The sequence below is a fragment of the Coregonus lavaretus genome (assembly GCF_964263955.1).
Source record: "Coregonus lavaretus genome assembly, chromosome: 24".
Classification (NCBI taxonomy): Eukaryota; Metazoa; Chordata; class Actinopteri; order Salmoniformes; family Salmonidae; genus Coregonus; species Coregonus lavaretus.
Genome location: NC_140011.1, coordinates 14,111,803 through 14,129,714, shown reverse-complemented (window position 1 = coordinate 14,129,714; position 17,912 = coordinate 14,111,803). Strand labels below are relative to the sequence as shown.

The 17,912-nt window shown below is 42.3% G+C and overlaps 1 protein-coding gene across 1 annotated transcript in view; it reads right to left on the bottom strand.

Moving 5' to 3' along the window:
* Window positions 1-2,768: 2,768 nt before the first annotated feature.
* Window positions 2,769-17,912, bottom strand: part of LOC311099411 (homer protein homolog 1-like) — a gene marked incomplete at both ends in the record, with an annotated part of 43,733 nt that continues 28,589 nt past the window's right edge. Inside the window, 7 exons of the mRNA XM_084140105.1 lie at window positions 2,769-2,963; window positions 8,959-9,039; window positions 9,354-9,464; window positions 10,010-10,169; window positions 10,747-10,895; window positions 11,571-11,642; window positions 12,085-12,177. Of these exons, the coding sequence (XP_083996231.1) occupies window positions 2,769-2,963; window positions 8,959-9,039; window positions 9,354-9,464; window positions 10,010-10,169; window positions 10,747-10,895; window positions 11,571-11,642; window positions 12,085-12,177 (861 nt within the window). The remainder of the gene's footprint in view (window positions 2,964-8,958; window positions 9,040-9,353; window positions 9,465-10,009; window positions 10,170-10,746; window positions 10,896-11,570; window positions 11,643-12,084; window positions 12,178-17,912) is intronic.

The window sequence follows — 17,912 nt, the reverse complement described above, 5'->3', positions numbered from 1 at the left end:
AAATAAAGAAAAAATTCACCCAAACATACAATTCCATTTTCACAAGTGCACTATAGATTTGTTATATTAGTATTTGTAATAAAAAAGTTTATAGAAAGGAAAGACTTTTGTAGTCACTGCTGACCCAAATCCCAGCTTCTGGGCTTAGTGGCGTTGTTTCTGCCTTGTCTCTCCTTACATTTCCCAGAAGAAGAGGAAAATACCTGAAAGTGAGACTTAAACATGTTTATTTTTCTTCTTGATGCTCCCTCTTTGTATTGCTCATTTAGTATAGAAGGTTGTCCAAGATCTGTTCTCAATCTTGGACAAGATGCCAGATTCTTCTTCAATCTCCATGGTAACATTGTGATAGGAGGGAGGACGTTGGGAGCATTTGATAACAAAGTCACTGGGAGGTCATCTGTCTGACCTCTGACCCTTAGTCCTAGTCCAGTGTTAGATGGGACCTCAGAGCGAACGGCCATTGAGTCCAGTGAAACGCTGTACAGACCAGTGAGAGTCTGACTATCTCTATTTCCATGACCACATCTGATCTGATCTGACTGTCCTTTTGGCTGACATTGATATCTCCATAGTAATCAGAGCAATAATAGTACTGTAGTAATAATAGAAGAAGTAACGTGTAGATGTAGAATAGTTAGAAAACAGACCTGAATGTGTGGCGGATGACAGCGAAGAGTAAACAATAACAATAAGCAAAACATCCACCAGCGACTTTGGATGACTGAACTGAACTTTGCACCAAATAAATGTAGAAAATGAGTGCTTCCTTTTTCCTGTTAAAAGTCTGTGATGGAAGAAAAATCCAAAGCAAAATAACCCACCATATTCAACGTCCTCTCCTATGGAATGCTAGCCAGACTTGGCAAAAAAGCTGAAAATACAGTGCATTCCGAAAGTATTCAGACCCCTTGACTTTTTCCACATTTTGTTACGTTACAGCATTACAGACAAAAACAGGTTTAGAACTTTTTGCAAATGTATTAAAAATATAAAACAGAATTTACATACGTATTTAGATCCTTTGCTATGAGACTCAAAATTGAGCTCAGGTGCATCCTCTTTCCATTGACAATCCTTGAGATGTTTCTACAACTTGATTGGAGTCCACCTGTGGTAAATTCAATTGATTGGATATGATTTGGAAAGGCACACACCTGTCTATATAAGGACCCACAGTTGACAGAGCATGTCAGAGCAAAAACCAAGCCATGAGGTCAAAAGGAATTGTCCGTAGAGCTCCGAGACAGGATTGTATTGAGGCACAGATCTGGGGAAGGGTACCAAAAAATGTCTGCAGCATTGAAGGTCCCCAAGAACACAGTGGCCTCCATCATTCTTAAATGGAAGAAGTTTGGAACCACCAAGACTCTTCCAAGAGCTAGCCGCCCAGCCAAACTGAGCAATCAGGGAAGAAGGTCCTTGGTCAGGGAGAACCCGATGGTCACTCTGACAGTTCCTCTGTGGAGATGGGAGAACCTTCCAGAAAGACAACCACCTCTGTAGAACTCCACCAATCAGGCCTTTATGGTATAGTGGCTAGACGGAAGCCACTCCTCAGTAAAAGGCACATGACAGCCCACTTGGAGTTTGCCAAAAGGCACCTAAAGGACTCTCAGACCATGAGAAACCAGATTCTCTGGTCTGATGAAACCAAGATTGAACTCTTTGGCCTGAATGCCAAGCGTCACGTCTGGAAGAAACCTTGCACCATCCCTACGGTGAAGCATGGTGGTGACAGCATCATGCTGTGGGGATGTTTTTCAGCGGCAGAGACTGGGAGACTAGTCAGGATCGAAGGAAAGATGAACAGAGCAAAGTACAGAGTCCTTAATGAAAACCTGCTCCAGAGCGCTCAGGACCTCAGACTGGGGCGAAGGTTCATCTTCCAACAGGACAACGACCCTAAGCACACAGCCAAGACAACGCAGGAGTGGCTTCAGGACAAGTCTCTGGTTGAACATCTCTGGAGACACCTGAAAATAGCTGTGCAGCGGCGCTCCCCATCCAACCTGACAGAACATGAAAGGATCTACAGAGAAGAATGGGAGAAACTCCCCAAATACAGGTGTGCCAAGCTTGTAGCTTCATACCCAAGAAGAATCGAGGCTGTAATCGCTACCAAAGGTGCTTCAAAAAATACTGAGTAAAGGGTCTGAATACTTATGTAAATGTGATATTTCAGTTGTTTCTTTTTAATAAATTTGCAAACATTTCTAAAAACCTGTTTTTGCTTTGTCATTATGGGGTATTGTGTGTAGATTGATGAGGGGAAAAAACAACAATCCATTTTAGAATAAGGCTGTAATGTAACAAAATGTGGAAAAAGTCAAGGGGTCTAAATACTTTCCGAATGCACTGTAGATATTTGAGCAGTTTGTAGTCAGAGAGTAAATAACATTCCAAAGGGAGGGAGGAGAAGAGATGGAAGGCAGGGTGTAAGTATAGCCTCAACAGGACCTCTGTGAAGTGAGTGTGAGTGTATGTGCATTCAGTATACAGGTGTACCAGCAATATGCACATGTAGTGAACATTAGCCAAAACTAAATCCAAGCAAACAAGTCTATCTATTTACTATTAATGTGCATGTTTTCAGTAGAGTGCAGAATAATGACTGTGTGTGTACTAATAACAGTGTGAATATTTTCGTACAGTGCCTTTGTGCACTGACTAGCAATATTCTCCCGTCACTGTGTTGTTATAATGGTGGTGATGGTGTAGGAATAGTGAAGCTCCACCAGGGGGCTCTGTAGTAGCACTCCTCTCCTCTAGCTGCTGCTGCCCTCGATGAGTCTAGCCAGGCTGTCTCTGAGCTCTGTCAGCTCAAAGATCTTCCCGTCCAGCAGCTCTAGCAGGGTGCGCAGACTCTTCCTGAAGGCCTCTCTCTCCAGCTGACTGCCCTCCAGACGCTGCTCCAACTCCACCAGCTGAGCCTCCAACGTCAGGTTCCTCTCCTCCGTCTCCTGGGAGTGGGGGAGGGGGGAGATGTTAACATGTGCACACACACATTCATACACACACACACACACAAACTGACACCCACTCATTACAGTGAAAACATAACATTATGATTATAACTACTGTTCCCTGAAGGAGGGAAATTAGGTACAACATACTATGGGGAGTTGCACTCTCGCGACTTCGGTTGAAGGATCTAAAAATCACGCCTGACAAGGCCAATGAAATCTGCACCTTGCTGGAAGCCCCGCCTTCCACAGGTGATAAGTGTCAGGCTCGGATTCATTCCGTCAATTGAATACTGCACAGGAACGGGCGGAGCGGGGCCAAACACGTGTTGTACCTCGTTTCCCTCCTTCAGTGAACAGTATACACAGAACATGATTGCCATGTTCTCAGAACATTACATATTAATGTTCTAGACACATTTCATGGGAACGTTGCAAGAACATTCATGTGTCAAGTTTTCTGAGGGTTAGGAGAATATTCCAACGTGTCTAGAACATTAATAGCTTATGTTCTGAGAACATGGCAACCATGTTCTGTGTATGTTTGGTGGGACATTGATGGAATATTCTCCTAACCCACAGAAAACTGGACACAACGTTCTAGCAACGTTTCCATGGAACGTGTCTAGAACATTCATGTCTTAAGTTCTGAGAACATGATAACCACGTTCTGGGTAAGTTCTATTGGACATTAAGGGAATGGTCTCTTGGAAACATTTCTTGCACATCACAGACACATTCCTATGAAAATGTTAGTTAATGACATAATGAAACCTAAAGGAACGTTCTCTAAAGTTGTGGGAACGTTTGTTGTTAGCTGGGAAGTCCCAACCCCTTTTCGGAAAAAGGAAATACCGTCTGTACCTGCCGTCCTGGATCCGACATTGAAACCACTAGGATTGGCTGCATCTGGAGAGGGGAGGATATTGCCTCCCTCAAAACCGCCACTGAGGCCTTGGGAACAGTCGACCCGATGATGCAGCAGAAGCGTGGGGTGCGCGCAACAAATTGTAGCCTTTAACCCGACATCACTGTTCGCATGATCCAGAGCAACACTGTGCATGCTCGCCATTGGTCGGAGCAGACAGCGAGCCTCCCGTCAAGTGCCATCTGAAGGGGCGGGACGCCATCTTGTGGACTGTGAGAGATTGGTTATTTTTCCGTTCCGACCACCGTGTGTCTGAACATGGAGAAGGGACACTTTTCATTGAACTCACATGTTGGAGACACAACACTTTTGGTACCCGTGAACACTGTGGAACTTTGGGTTGACACAACTGTGTTTTTGCGTCAAGGTTTGCCTGTAGCCCGGTCCAGTCTGCGTTCCCGGGCTCTGGCAATCAGTGACATACCCCGATTGGCGGCGCCTCTTGGGGGTACTTCTGTCACAACAAGCCTGACTCGGTTTAGCCGGTAACCGGCTGGCACCCAGCGCTGGACCGCACGCATAAAAAATAGACCAAGGAAAACCTCTATCATGAAGGTTATCATACCCACCAGCCATAGGTACCGGTGCCACAGCACCTTGTAACTCAGCTGGAAAAGGGACAGACAGCTTTGAAAAACGGGCCCCTTCTGTGGTAACAGACAGGGGCGATTCGTAATTGAATCTAATTCCCAGGAATGAAACCACTTATAGAACCCATAACCTGTATTACTAAGCACCTCATAGGGACTAGTGAGCAATGAGCCACTTTTGGGGGAGGTGTGCCCCCTTGTGGACAGAGAGTAAATCCACTAACTTATTACTGTCACCCTGGGGAGGTCGATATACAGTGCCTTCAGAAAGTATTAATAACGCTTGACTTATTCCACATTTTGTTGTGTTACAACCAGAATTAAAAATGGATTAAATATATTTTCTTCTCACCCATATACACACAATACACCATAATGACAAAGTGAAAACGTGTTTCGAAATGTTTGCAAATTTATTGACACTCATTTACATAAGTATTGACACCCCTGAGTCGATACTTTGTAGAAGAACCTTTGGCAGCAATTACAGCTGTGAATCTTTCTTAGTACGTTTCTATGAGCTTCCCACACCTGGATTGTGCAACATTTGTCCATTACTCTTTTCAAAATTATACAAGCTCTGTCAAATTGGTTGTTGATCATTGCTAACCAACCATTTTCAGGTCTTGCCATAGATTTTCAAGTAGATTTAAGTCAAAACTGTAACTCGGCCACATTCACTCTTCTCTTGGTAAGCAACTCCAGTTTGAATTTGGTCTTGTTTTTTTAGGTTATTCATCTCCCAGTGTCTGGTGGAAAGCAAACTGAACCAGGTTTTCCTCTAGGATTTTGCCAGTCCTTAACGATTACAAGCATACCCATAACATGATGCAGCCACCACTATGCTTAAAAATATGGAGAGTGGTACTCAGTAATGTGTTGTATTGGATTTGCCCCAAACATAACACTTTGTATTCAAGACAAAAAGTTATTACTTTAGTGCCTTGTTGCAAACAGGATGTATGTTTTAGAATATTTTTATTATGTACAGGCTTCCTTCTTTTCCCTCTATCAATTAGGTTAGTATTGTGGAGTAAATACAATGTTGTTGATCCATCCTCAGTTTTCTCCTATCACAGCCAATAAGCTCTGTAAATGTTTTAAAGTCACTATTGGCCTCATGGTGAAATCCCTGAGCGGTTTTCTTCCTCTCCGGCAACTGAGTTAAGAAGGACGCCTGTATCTTTGTATTGACTGGGTGTATTGATACACAATCCAAAGTGTAATTAATAACTTCACAATGCTCAAAGGGATATTCAATGTCTGCTTTTTTAAATTTCTACCAATAGGTGCCCTTCTTTGCGAGGCATTGGAAATCCTCCCTGGTCTTTGTGGTTGAATCTGTGTTAAACAGGGACAAGCTTCCAAACTAAGTTGTGCTTCCGTGAGACTGAATAGCCTGGATGAAGCCCGGCCCCTTTTGGACACAGAGGGCTCAGGCAACGGCTGACGTAGCACCCCGTTTGGCCGTAACCAAGCGTGGGGGCACTGACTTCATAGTAATGTTTTGTGGGGGGGCATACCGGTTGCTCAGACCTGTACTAAAAGTGCTCGGATGCTGCTTCCTCATCAGAGATGCCCACAAGCCCCACTTCCTCCACTCCAGGAATTGGAAATAGGAATGGGGTTGCGATACCGCCGGGGGAACGCTTGTAAGCTTAATTCACCTGAAGTCATGCATGCTAGCTGAAGTTAGCCATGAAGCTTCTAGTCTAAGCTAGGCTAGCTAGCCTCTTTGACTGCAGCACGGTTCCGTTTAGAATAACTATGTATACTAAACAAGAGAGCTACCCAAGCAATTCCACCGTTAGGTAGCCGGAATAGCTAGCGCATCTCAGCAAGTTAGCTAATCTGGCTAGCATGCTATGCAGCGCTCGTTAGCTAACCTGGTCACGAAAGTCTACATAGAACCGGATCACCGAGGTTGGACCCTTCTGGGAAGAGGCAATCAGTGCTTAATCAACCTGGTCGCCCTCTCACTTCGAGTAGCCTCCCGTAACTGCCGACAAAGCGCACAGGAGCCATTCGACCCGACTATCGACCAAATCCATCTCTACGTCCCGCAACTCAGACTCAGCCAAGGTATGGGCACCCAGGAGAGGAAGTCCCTATCGGAAACACGAAGACCCCTAAAGAATGCTACACTATTGTCAATAGAACCTGTGCCGCGGACTTGTAGGGGAATAGTGCCAACCGTCCCATAGTCTCGCACGAGGGCAGCCAGAGTGTGCACCGAGCCGAGACATACAAGACAACAAACGTGAGTATCTTTTAATTAATTTGGGGCATGGTCTCGAACCCGAACCCAGCTTGTCAGCCTTCGTCGTTTCAGTCACGTTAGCCATCTTACTTATTGCTTTAGCCAGGCCAAGCAATCCGAAGAATAACTAATTGTTCATGATTAGGACACTTATAAGAACCATACAAACTTCAGCACACAACGTCCAGGGGTAGGGCAGGGAATTGCCAGGGACCTCACGATACGATATTATCATGATACTTAGGTGCCGATACGATATGTATTGTGATTCTCACGATTCTATATGTATTGGGATTCGATATTGTGATTTTATTGAGATTTAATGATCCAAACATATTGCTCACCATACAGTGCCTTCAGAAAGTATTCACACCCCTTGACTTTTTCCACATTTTGTTGTGTTACAGCCTGAATTTAAAATTGATTAAATTGAGATTTTGTGTCACTGGCCTACACACAATACCCCATAATGTAAAAGTGGAATTATGTTTTTAGACATTTTTACAAATTAATTAAAAATGAAAAGCTTAAATGTCTTGAGTCAATAAGTATTTAACCCCTTTGTTATTGCAAGCCTAAATAAGTTCAGGAGTAGAAATGTGCTTAACAATTACATGATAAGTTGCATGGACTCATTCTGTGTGCAATAATAGTGTTTAACATGATTTTTCTCTGTACCCCACACACAAAATTATCTGTAAGGTCCCTCAGTCGAGCAGTGAATTTCAAACACAGATTCAACCACAAAGACCAGGGAGGTTTTCCAATGCCTCGCAAAGAAGGGCATCTATTGCTAGATGGGTAAAAAAAAAAAAAAAAGACATTGAATATCCCTTTGAAGTTATTAATTACACTTTGGATGGTGTATCAATACACCCAGTCAATACAAAGATACAGGCGTCCTTCCTAACTCAGCTGAGAGGAAGGAAACCGCTCAGGGATTTCACCATGAGACCAATGGTGACTTTAAAACAGTTATAGAGTTGAATGGCTGTGATAGGAGAAAACTGAGGATGAATGAACAACATTGTAGTTACTCCACAATACTAACCTAATTGATAGAGTGAAAAGAAGGAAGCCTGTACAGAATACAAATATTCCAAAACATGTATCCTGTTTGCAACAAGGCACTAAAGTAATACTGCAAAAAATTTGGCAAAGCAATTTACTTTTTCTCCTGAATACAAAGTGTTCTGTTTGGGGCAAATCCAATACAACACATTACTGAGTACCACTCTCCATCTTTTCAAGCATAGTGGTAGCTGAATCATGTTATGGGTATGCTTGTAATCGTTAAGGATTGGGGAGATTTTCAGGATCATAAAGAAACGGAATGGAGCTAAGCATAGGCAAAATCATAGAGGAAAACCTGGTTCAGTCTGCTTTCCACCAGACAGTGGGAGATGAATTCACCGTTCAGCAGGACAATAACCTAAAACACATGGCCAAATCAACATTGGAGTTGCTTACCAAGAAGACGGTGAATGTTCCTCGGTGGCCGAGTGGTAGTTTTGAGTTAAATCTACTTGAAAATACAGTGCAAGTCAAAGCCTATGAATACTTTCTGAAGGTACTGTATGTCTGCTGCAGAGAGACAAGAGAGAGCCATGATATTTGTTTTTTGATCAGTCATAGAAATAAAAGTGCTAAAACAAACTGGTTTCCCATTTAAAAAGAAGATGGAAAAAAAGCTACGAAGGAAAAATGCTTAAGTTTTTGTGTAGGTACAGCCAACTAGCACAAAAACTATATTGCAATATTGTCAAAACGATACGATATATCATCAAAAATAATTTCCCGATATGTAACTGTATACATGTTTTCTCCCATCACTATCCAGGGGGTGAGCACGCTCTACCGCTAAGGGACAGTTTAGTTAGTGCAACGTAAGACAGTCTTGTGTTCCAAATGTTTGTTTTAGTAGCGTGAATCGTTCCTGTTCACACCGAGGTGAAGAGCGGAATAATTGAAGGAATGAATCTGAGCCTCACACTTATCACCTGTGGAAGGCGGGGCTTCCAGCGAGGCGCAGATTTCATTGGCCTTGTCAGGTGTGATTTTAGATCCTTCAACCAAAGTCACGAGAGTGCGACTGCCCATATTATGTTGTACCGAAGTTGACTGACTGAAAGAGAAAAGGTATGTATGTAAGGCCCAGTGCGGTGTGCAGAACAGTACAGTACAGTGAAGAACAGTATTTTTCATAAGTCTCGCCTGTAGTGTCTGTGTTAGTGATTCCTTCTGAGTCTGGAACTCATTGGCACTCTCCACTTCCTCTTTCAGCCTCTCTAGTTCCTGCAGGGAGGAAAAAAATACATTTACAAGTTTCACGTTTTATTTGTCACATGCACAAGTACAGTGAAATGCTTACCTTGCAAGCCCCTCCCAACAGTGCAGTATTCAATATCAAAATAGTTGGAGAAATAAGAAATAAGAGATAAGAAAAGAAAACAGGAGAATGTAAGCTATATACAGGGTCAGTGCCAGTACCACATTTACAATGTGCAGGGATACTGGAGTGGCTCAAAGACACAGGGCTCACATGTATGCTTTCTCCCTCATAAATGCAGTTTACATGCCACACGCACATTCGCGCACACACTCCTTACCTCCTCCTTGGACTTTAATGCTGACTCCAGTTCTTCTATTGTCTGGTTGAGCTCAGTCTTCTGGGATTTGATGACTGTCATCTGACCACTCACACACTCCAGCTCTGTCACCTGAGGACATACACAGTGTGGGTAATCATACTGTGTTCTTTGTGTAACCATTCTGATCCGTTTGTGTAGCCTCTCTCTATTACAGACCTGGGTTCAAATACTATTTCAAATATCTCAATTACTTTCACATACATTTCGAAGTAAGTATTCCAATATTTTTTTATTTGAAAAGATAAGTAGTTCAATATTGGAATGTATTTGAAAATACTCAAATACACTGACTCAAAAACACTTGCATGCATTTAACTGAGGTATTTGAAAATAGTATTTGAAATAAGTATTTGAAAATACTTTCAAAAAGTTCCAATAGAAGTAGTTGATTCGGGCCACATTATTTGAAAAAACTCAAAAACACAGAAAATAAGTATTTAAATAACAGATAATCAAATACACATGTATTTGAAACCAGGTCTGCTCTCTTACCCGTTTGTAAACTCAGTCTTACCCATTTGTGTAGCCTATCTTACTAGTTTGTATAGTTTATTTATCTTACCAATTTGTGTATTCTCTCTCTATTACGCCTTTATAAAGTTAGTCAGTCTTACGCGTTTATGTAGTCTCTCAGCCTCCTCCTGGTAAGCAGCCAGTTGTTGTTTCCACTGTTTGACGTTGGCTGTGGACTCCAGCAGAGCTGCTGTCAGCTTGGCATTGTTGCCCTTCAGGGCTGCCAGCTCGGCCTCCCAGTGCTTGTTTATACTGGACGAACTGGAGACAGACAGAGACAGACAGACAGACAGACAGACAGGCAGACAGACAGGCAGGCAGACAGGCAGACAGGCATAAACTTCAGAACTGTTTCGGTGACCATGAGCTGAGACCAAGATCCAGAGTATTTAGACCATGACAAGACCAAGACTGCTTTTTTGTAGTCTTGAGTGGTCTTAAGACCAAGACCACAAGATCAACACTCCATCTCTGATAAAACATAATAATTGTCTTCCTGAAGAATAACAATGCTATCATTTGACTCTTGGGTAGAATACTAAACCATTCCAGCAGCAATGTACAAATTATACATGTTCAACTTCATGTTCATCAGCACCGTGGAGTACTGCGTCTGTTCAGCTTGTAACAGAGGAAAATTAGGGAGTTTTAAATGAGGGAATTGGAAGACCGTTTATTTTTATTTTTATTGGTATTATCTTAACATTTCCAAAGAGAACTGAATGTGTTCATTTCTTCAGCCTTCACCCACTGACCGACCATGCCTTTCCCACTAAGGTGCACTCTCTTTGGGCTTGGCACCATACTCCTGCCCCTGCTTTTAGAGCCTGGGTCTTACCTGTGAGAGAAGGGCAGTTGGTTCTGGGAAGGCTCGGCACGGGGCTCAGGGAGGTACTGCGGCGTTTCGGGGGTGGTGCCCCTCTCGTCATCAGTGCCGTTGATGCTCTCCGGGGTCAAAGGTGACTGCAGGTCGCCAGTGGCTGACTCCTGACATGATGTAAACAAGAAGGTTAAAGGAACAGAAATACCCATAAACAGTTTTTGTATGCTCTCAGGTGCTGGGTAAAGAAAATACTGATGTAATGTGGAGAGAATACCTGCAAAATGATTTATACTCCACAGAAAGTGATGTTTAATTTTTAGTTTTTTCAAGTGAGTTTTAGTTTTTCTCAAGTGAGTAGGCCTATGTGTTTTTAAGTGAGCCTGTCATTTTCTCACTTGAAAAAAGAAACATCACTTTATGGGAGCATAAATATCTGACATTGGGAGATAGGAGAGTTAATCTGATACTGAGAAGGGGTTAATTAATCTGGGTGTTAATCTGATATTAGGATGGGAGAGAGAGAGAGGAGTTGTTAATCCACGATGGAGGGCAGGGTTCTCCCCAAAGAGTGGAACAGTGCCATTCATCACCTTGTTCAATTCTGGGTTAAATATATACTGTACATACTGTATAGTGGATAAAAAAATTGTAATTTCCATCAATTTTTCTAAGATACAGCAGTGGCAACATTCTGGGGAGACCCTGAAGGGGTGGGCTGGAGTGTGTTAGCCTGGCGTTGGGTGGTAGTTGGAGACGTCAACGCTGGACTGGGGTAGGAGTCGAAGCAGGAGGGTTATTGAGACTGGGGTCAGATGACAATGATTTTGATTCCATTTTACCTTCTTTCTTACAGGTACTTTGGGAGGTACTTTGGGAAGTACTGGGAGCACATTCTTTTTTACTGCAGCAACCTGGGGAAGAGTTGCAGGGGAGAAGAGATGGATTGAATGAGCCAATTGAAAGCTGGGGGTGGTTAGGTGGCCAGGTTGGGAGTTTAGCCAGGAAACTGGAGTTAACACACTACTCTTGCCATGGGAGTAGTGACCACGGACACTCCCATTAGGAATCAGTTTAATGTCTCATCCAAGGGACTTTACGCTTTTGCAGGGTAGTGTTTCCAATCACTTCCTATGATACTTAAATCACTTGGAGGTCCATTCACTCCCATTGTTTTCTGGTTTTAAAAAATAATGTAAGGGAAGGGTTATACAAAAACAACAGGTGTTTTGCAGTCTTCCTAGTCCAAAGACTACATTAAATGTGAGGACATTTTTTTAATCAAGGTGAGTAAGTAGGTAAACTACCCCTTCTGAGGTTGGGGTTAGGATTAGGTGTATGTGTTGTTGGGATTACCTGAGAGGGGGTGCTGGTGAGTTCCATCTTCTCCTGGGATTTCTCCTTGGCTAACCGAGCTGCCTCTTTAAACTCTGCAAACTTCTCTGCAAACTGAGAAATAACCACAAAGACACAGACAAAACTGACTAAACCAGTTTGTGATGTGTGTGTCTGTGTCTGTGTGTGTATGCACAAGCGTGTTTGTGAGCTCAAGCTTGTTTATATGTGTCCCCCTGTCCCAGTCTGTGATCCCCACATGCTTCAAGATGTCCACCATAGAGAGAAATAGTAATGCTGTCTTTTTGTAGGCACTAACTCCACCATGGTTCGTTGGACAAAACCTATGGGGAAATGAATGGTGTTTTCGTAGGTTTTTGGATAAACACAGAAAATAAGGTCTGTAGTAAACACAGGCTTAGGAGATCTTATATGTTTTGTTCTATGAGATAATGAGATAATCTTCATCAGCTAACGGCACTTTTTGTGAATTTTGAAGCATTTATATAATAACAAAATTAATACATGTTAACTGACTGATATTATTTCATAGAACAAAACGTATACGATCTCCTAAGCCTGTGTTAACCTCAGACCTTATTTCCTGCGTTTATCCCAAAACCCTATTCTTTCCCCATTCATTTTCCCCATAAGGATGGCGGAACGAACCAGAAGTAACTCATTTCCTGGTTTTATGACTACAAGCTGGCGAGCTCTATTGTCCCTGTATCCAAGCAAACAAAGGTAACCTGCCTAAATGACTATCGCCCTGTAGCACTCACTTCTATCATCATTAAGTGCTTTGATCCCACCTGGACAAGAGGAATACCTATGTGAGAATGCGGTTCATCGACTACAGTTCAGCTTTCAACACCATAGTCCCCTCCAAGCTCGTCACTAAGCTCAAGGCCCTGGGTCTGAACTCCTCTCTCTGCAACTGGATCCTGGACTTCCTGACACGCAGACCCCAGGCGGTGAGCGTAGGCAACAACACCTCCCCCACACTGACTTTCAACACGGGGGCCCCCCAGGTATTTGTGCTCAGCCCCCTCCTGTACTCCCTGTACACTCATGACTGCGTGGACTCCAACACCATCATTAAGTTTGCCGAGACACAGCGGTGCCTTGGAACAACAGGCTCCGAGACAGCTTCTACCACTAGGCCATCAGACTGCTAAACAGCTAACCCTTGCTGTCTCCCTGCACAGACCTGCACCTTAGTGACTATTTGCACCCTAGAGCCTATCTGCACTTTAGAGGCTATTTGCACGGACTCTCCACACATCCAACCCTTACACACAAGCACACACACACACACATAACATACCCACCCACAAACACCCACAAGCACACACACACACACACATAACATACCCACCCACAAACACCCACACACACAGCTGCTCTAGTATATGAGTGCTAAATTGAGCCATTTTTTACATTCAGCATCACTCCATCAAGGGAAATATAGTAGGGATATAACGATTCACCGATACGCATCGGTCCTTGATTCAAATGTTTAAGATATGACTGCATCGGTCTGTGGACCCCAAACCGATCCAAATGTAGCATGCATTGGTCATAAAATTGATTCAAACGTTACGAATCGCCGATTCACTAACATGTTTTGCTCATATTACTTTCTTTCTACCTTCCGAAAAATACCTCATCTTTGTGGCATCTTCAGTGTCGAACTAAGCATGTAACTGTGTTGACAGTCAATGATCGACAAGTCATTTTGCCTGCCAAACAACCCTAGGGAATATCAGTAGCCTAGTCAAACTGGGCACTGTGCCCAGCTTCGCGTGAGGTAAGCGGCCTGTTCCTGATCTTGCACATCTGCGTGGCACCTTCAGCATTCACATGATAAAATGTCTTGGGTTAGCCTTTATTATTTGAGTGACAACCTATGCAATTCTCTAGGTTATTGTTATTTATGCGCTGTTGAAAATTGTGTTTTACCGGAATAAAGGTGAGCTACCGGAGACACAACTCTCATCTGGCTATACATGCTGAACGGGGCTTACAATAGATTTGATTTAGATAGTTCAGGTTTACCATCAGCAATAGTTTTGGTAGTTTTGCTTTAAACTATCAGTGCATATGGTCATTTTTAGATATACAGGGTAAAGTTGATAATTTCATAACAATGAATCACTTTTGCGAGGCGCACTGCATGTAGTGATGTGCAGTTCGCAAACGATTCGTTATTTTTGAACGACTCTTTTTACTGACTCGTTTTTCTGAGTGACTTGTTCATTTTAGTCGTTCGTTTGACCTGCTGGCCGCAATGACTCCTATAGCAGGATTAATTAACTCTCCTCCGGCTCAGCTGCCCCAGAGACATGCTCCAACCAACAACTGTCTGTCATACAGTTCATTCGGAAAGTATTCAGACCTGAAACTGAAATACCTTATTTATATAAGTATTCAGACCCTTTGCTATGAGACTCGAAAAAAGGTGCATCCTGTTTCCATTGAACATCCTTGAGATGTTTCTACAACTTGATTGGAGTTCACCTCTGGTAAATTCAATTGATTGGACATGATTTGGAAAGGCACACAGCTATCTGTTTTCAGGTTAAAAAATAAACGGAATAGAGCTAAGCACAGGCAAAATCCTAGAGGAAAACCTGGTTCAGTCTGCTTTCCACCAGACTCTGGGAGATTCATTTACCTCTCAGTAGGACAATAACCTAAAACACAAGGCCAAATCTACACTGGAGTTGCTTACCAAGAAAACAGTGAATGTTCCTGAGTGGCCGAGTTATAGTTTTAACTTAAATCTACATGAAAATCTACCTGAAAATGGTTGTCTAGCGATGATCAACAACCAATTTGACAGAGCTTGAGGAATTTTGAAAAGAATAATGAGCAAATGTTGCACAATCCAGGTGTGGAAAGCTCTTAGAGACTTACCCAGAAAGACACACAGTTGTAATCACTGCCAAAGGTACTTCTACAAATTATTGACTCAGGGGTGTGAATACTTATGTAAATTAGATAGTTTTGTATTTCATTTTAAATAAATTTGCTAAAATGTCAAAAAACTTTTTCACTTTGTCATTATGGGGTATTGTGTGTAGGGGGTAATATGTTTAATCCATTTTGAATTCAGGCTGTAAAACAACTAAATGTGGAATAAGTCAAGCGTTAAGCATACCTTCTCAAGGCACTGTATTTAATGTAGATACCAGGGTAGGGGTCAATTAAATTTCAATTCCAGTCAATTCAGAAAGTAAGCTAAATTCCAATTCCAAATGTTCCTCATTGAAAAGCATTGAAAATAATTGGAATTTGGAATTTCAGTGTACTGGAATTGACTGTAATTGAACCCAACCCTGCTAGATAGGTATTGAATAATCTTGGAAGGGAAAGATGCACATCCCTAAAATATAGTATTCTTTCTAAAAAAAGATATCTACATACAGTGCCTTGCAAAAGTATTCATCCCCCTTGGTGTTTTTCCTATTTTGTTGCATTTCAACCTGTAATTTAAATGGATTTTTATTTGGATTTCATGTAATGGACATACACAAAATAGTCCAAGTTGGTGAAGTGAAATGAAAAAAAGAACTTGTTTCAAACAATTCTAAAAAATTAATAACGGAAAAGTGGTGCATGCATATGTATTCACCCTCTTTACTATGAAGCCCCTAAATAAGATCTGGTGCAACCAATTACCTTCAGAAGTCACATAATTAGTTAAATAAAGTCCACCTGTGTGCAATCTAAGTGTCACATGATCTCAGTATATACAGTGGGGAGATCAAGTATTTGATACACTGCCGATTTTGCAGGTTTTCCTACTTACAAAGCATGTAGAGGTCTGTCATTTTTTTCATAGGTACAGTGGGGGAAAAAAGCATTTAGTCAGCCACTAATTGTGCAAGTTCTCCCACTTAAAAAGATGAGAGAGGCCTGTAATTTTCATCATAGGTACACGTCAACTATGACAGACAAAATGAGAAAAATAAATCCAGAAAATCACATTGTAGGATTTTTTATGAATTTATTTGCAAATTATGGTGGAAAATAAGTATTTGGTCAATAACAAAAGTTTTTCAATACTTTGTTATATACCCTTTGTTGGCAATAACACAGGTCAAACGTTTTCTGTAAGTCTTCACAAGGTTTTCACACACTGTTGCTGGTATTTTGGCCCATTCCTCCATGCAGATCTCCTCTAGTGCAGTGATGTTTTGGGGCTGTCGCTGGGAAACACGGACTTTCAACTCCCTCCAAAGATTTTCTATGGGGTTGAGATCTGGAGACTGGCTAGGCCACTCCAGGACCTTGAAATGCTTCTTACGAAGCCACTCCTTCGTTGCCCGGGCGGTGTGTTTGGGATCATTGTCATGCTGAAAGACCCAGCCACGTTTCATCTTCAATGCCCTTGCTGATGGAAGGAGGTTTTCACTCAAAATCTCACGATACATGGCCCCATTCATTCTTTCCTTTACACGGATCAGTCGTCCTGGTCCCTTTGCAGAAAAACAGCCCCAAAGCATGATGTTTCCACCCCCATGCTTCACAGTAGGTATGGTGTTCTTTGGATGCAACTCAGCATTCTTTGTCCTCCAAACACGACGAGTTGAGTTTTTTCCAAAATGTTCTATTTTGGTTTCATCTGACCATATGACATTCTCCCAATCCTCTTATGGATCATCCAAATGCACTCTAGCAAACTTCAGACGGGCCTGGACATGTACTGGCTTAAGCAGGGGGACACGTCTGGCACTGCAGGATTTGAGTCCCTGGCGGCTTAGTGTGTTATTGATGGTCATTCACTAGGTCCCCCCGTGTGGTTCTGGGATTTTTGCTCACCGTTCTTGTGATCATTTTGACCCCACTGGGTGAGATCTTGCGTGGAGCCCCAGATCGAGGGAGATTATCAGTGGTCTTGTTTGTCTTCCATTTCCTAATAATTGCTCCCACAGTAGATTTCTTCAAACCAAGCTGCTTACCTATTGCAGATTCAGTCTTCCCAGCCTGGTGCAGGTCTACAATTTTGTTTCTGGTGTCCTTTGACAGCTCTTTGGTCTTGGCCATAGTGGAGTTTGGAGTGTGACTGTTTGAGGTTGTGGACAGGTGTCTTTTATACTGATAACAAGTTCAAACAGGTGCCATTAATACAGGTAACGAATGGAGGACAGAGGAGCCTCTTAAAGAAAAAGTTACAGGTCTGTGAGAGCCAGAAATCTTGCTTGTTTGTAGGTGATCAAATACTTATTTTCCACCATAATTTGCAAATAAATTCATTACAAATCCTACAATGTGATTTTCTGGAGAAAAAAAATCTCAATTTGTCTGTCATAGTTGACGTGTACCTATGATGAAAATTACAGGCCTCTCTCATCTTTTTAAGTGGGAGAACTTGCACAATTGGTGGCTGACTAAATACTTTTTTCCCCCACTGTATTTCTGAATGTTGTGTATCCCTAGCAAAAAACTGAAAAATGTGTTCTCTTGGCACAACTTACCCCGGGTAAATTGAGCCGCGGGACAGGGTAAGTTAAGCCGCCTACACATTTCTGTACTGAAAAATATTACCACTACCTTTTTAAAACCATGTCTATCTTTATTTCCCAAACACAATTCAACACAATCGCAATGGCTTTTTGTCTTGTAAGCATTTTAAGCATCTTAAGCATCCTTTTACAGGCTTAACACCTAACACACACGTTGTACTTTCCTTCAAGGAGGCTGCCTTACATTACGCCTGGGAAGAAAACACTTCAATTTGCTCAACTTGCCATTAGCTCAACCATTGGCTCAACTTAACCCATGGCCATTGGCTGAACTTACCCCAAGGCAAACATTTTTACTATATTAGCCGACACAGCTAC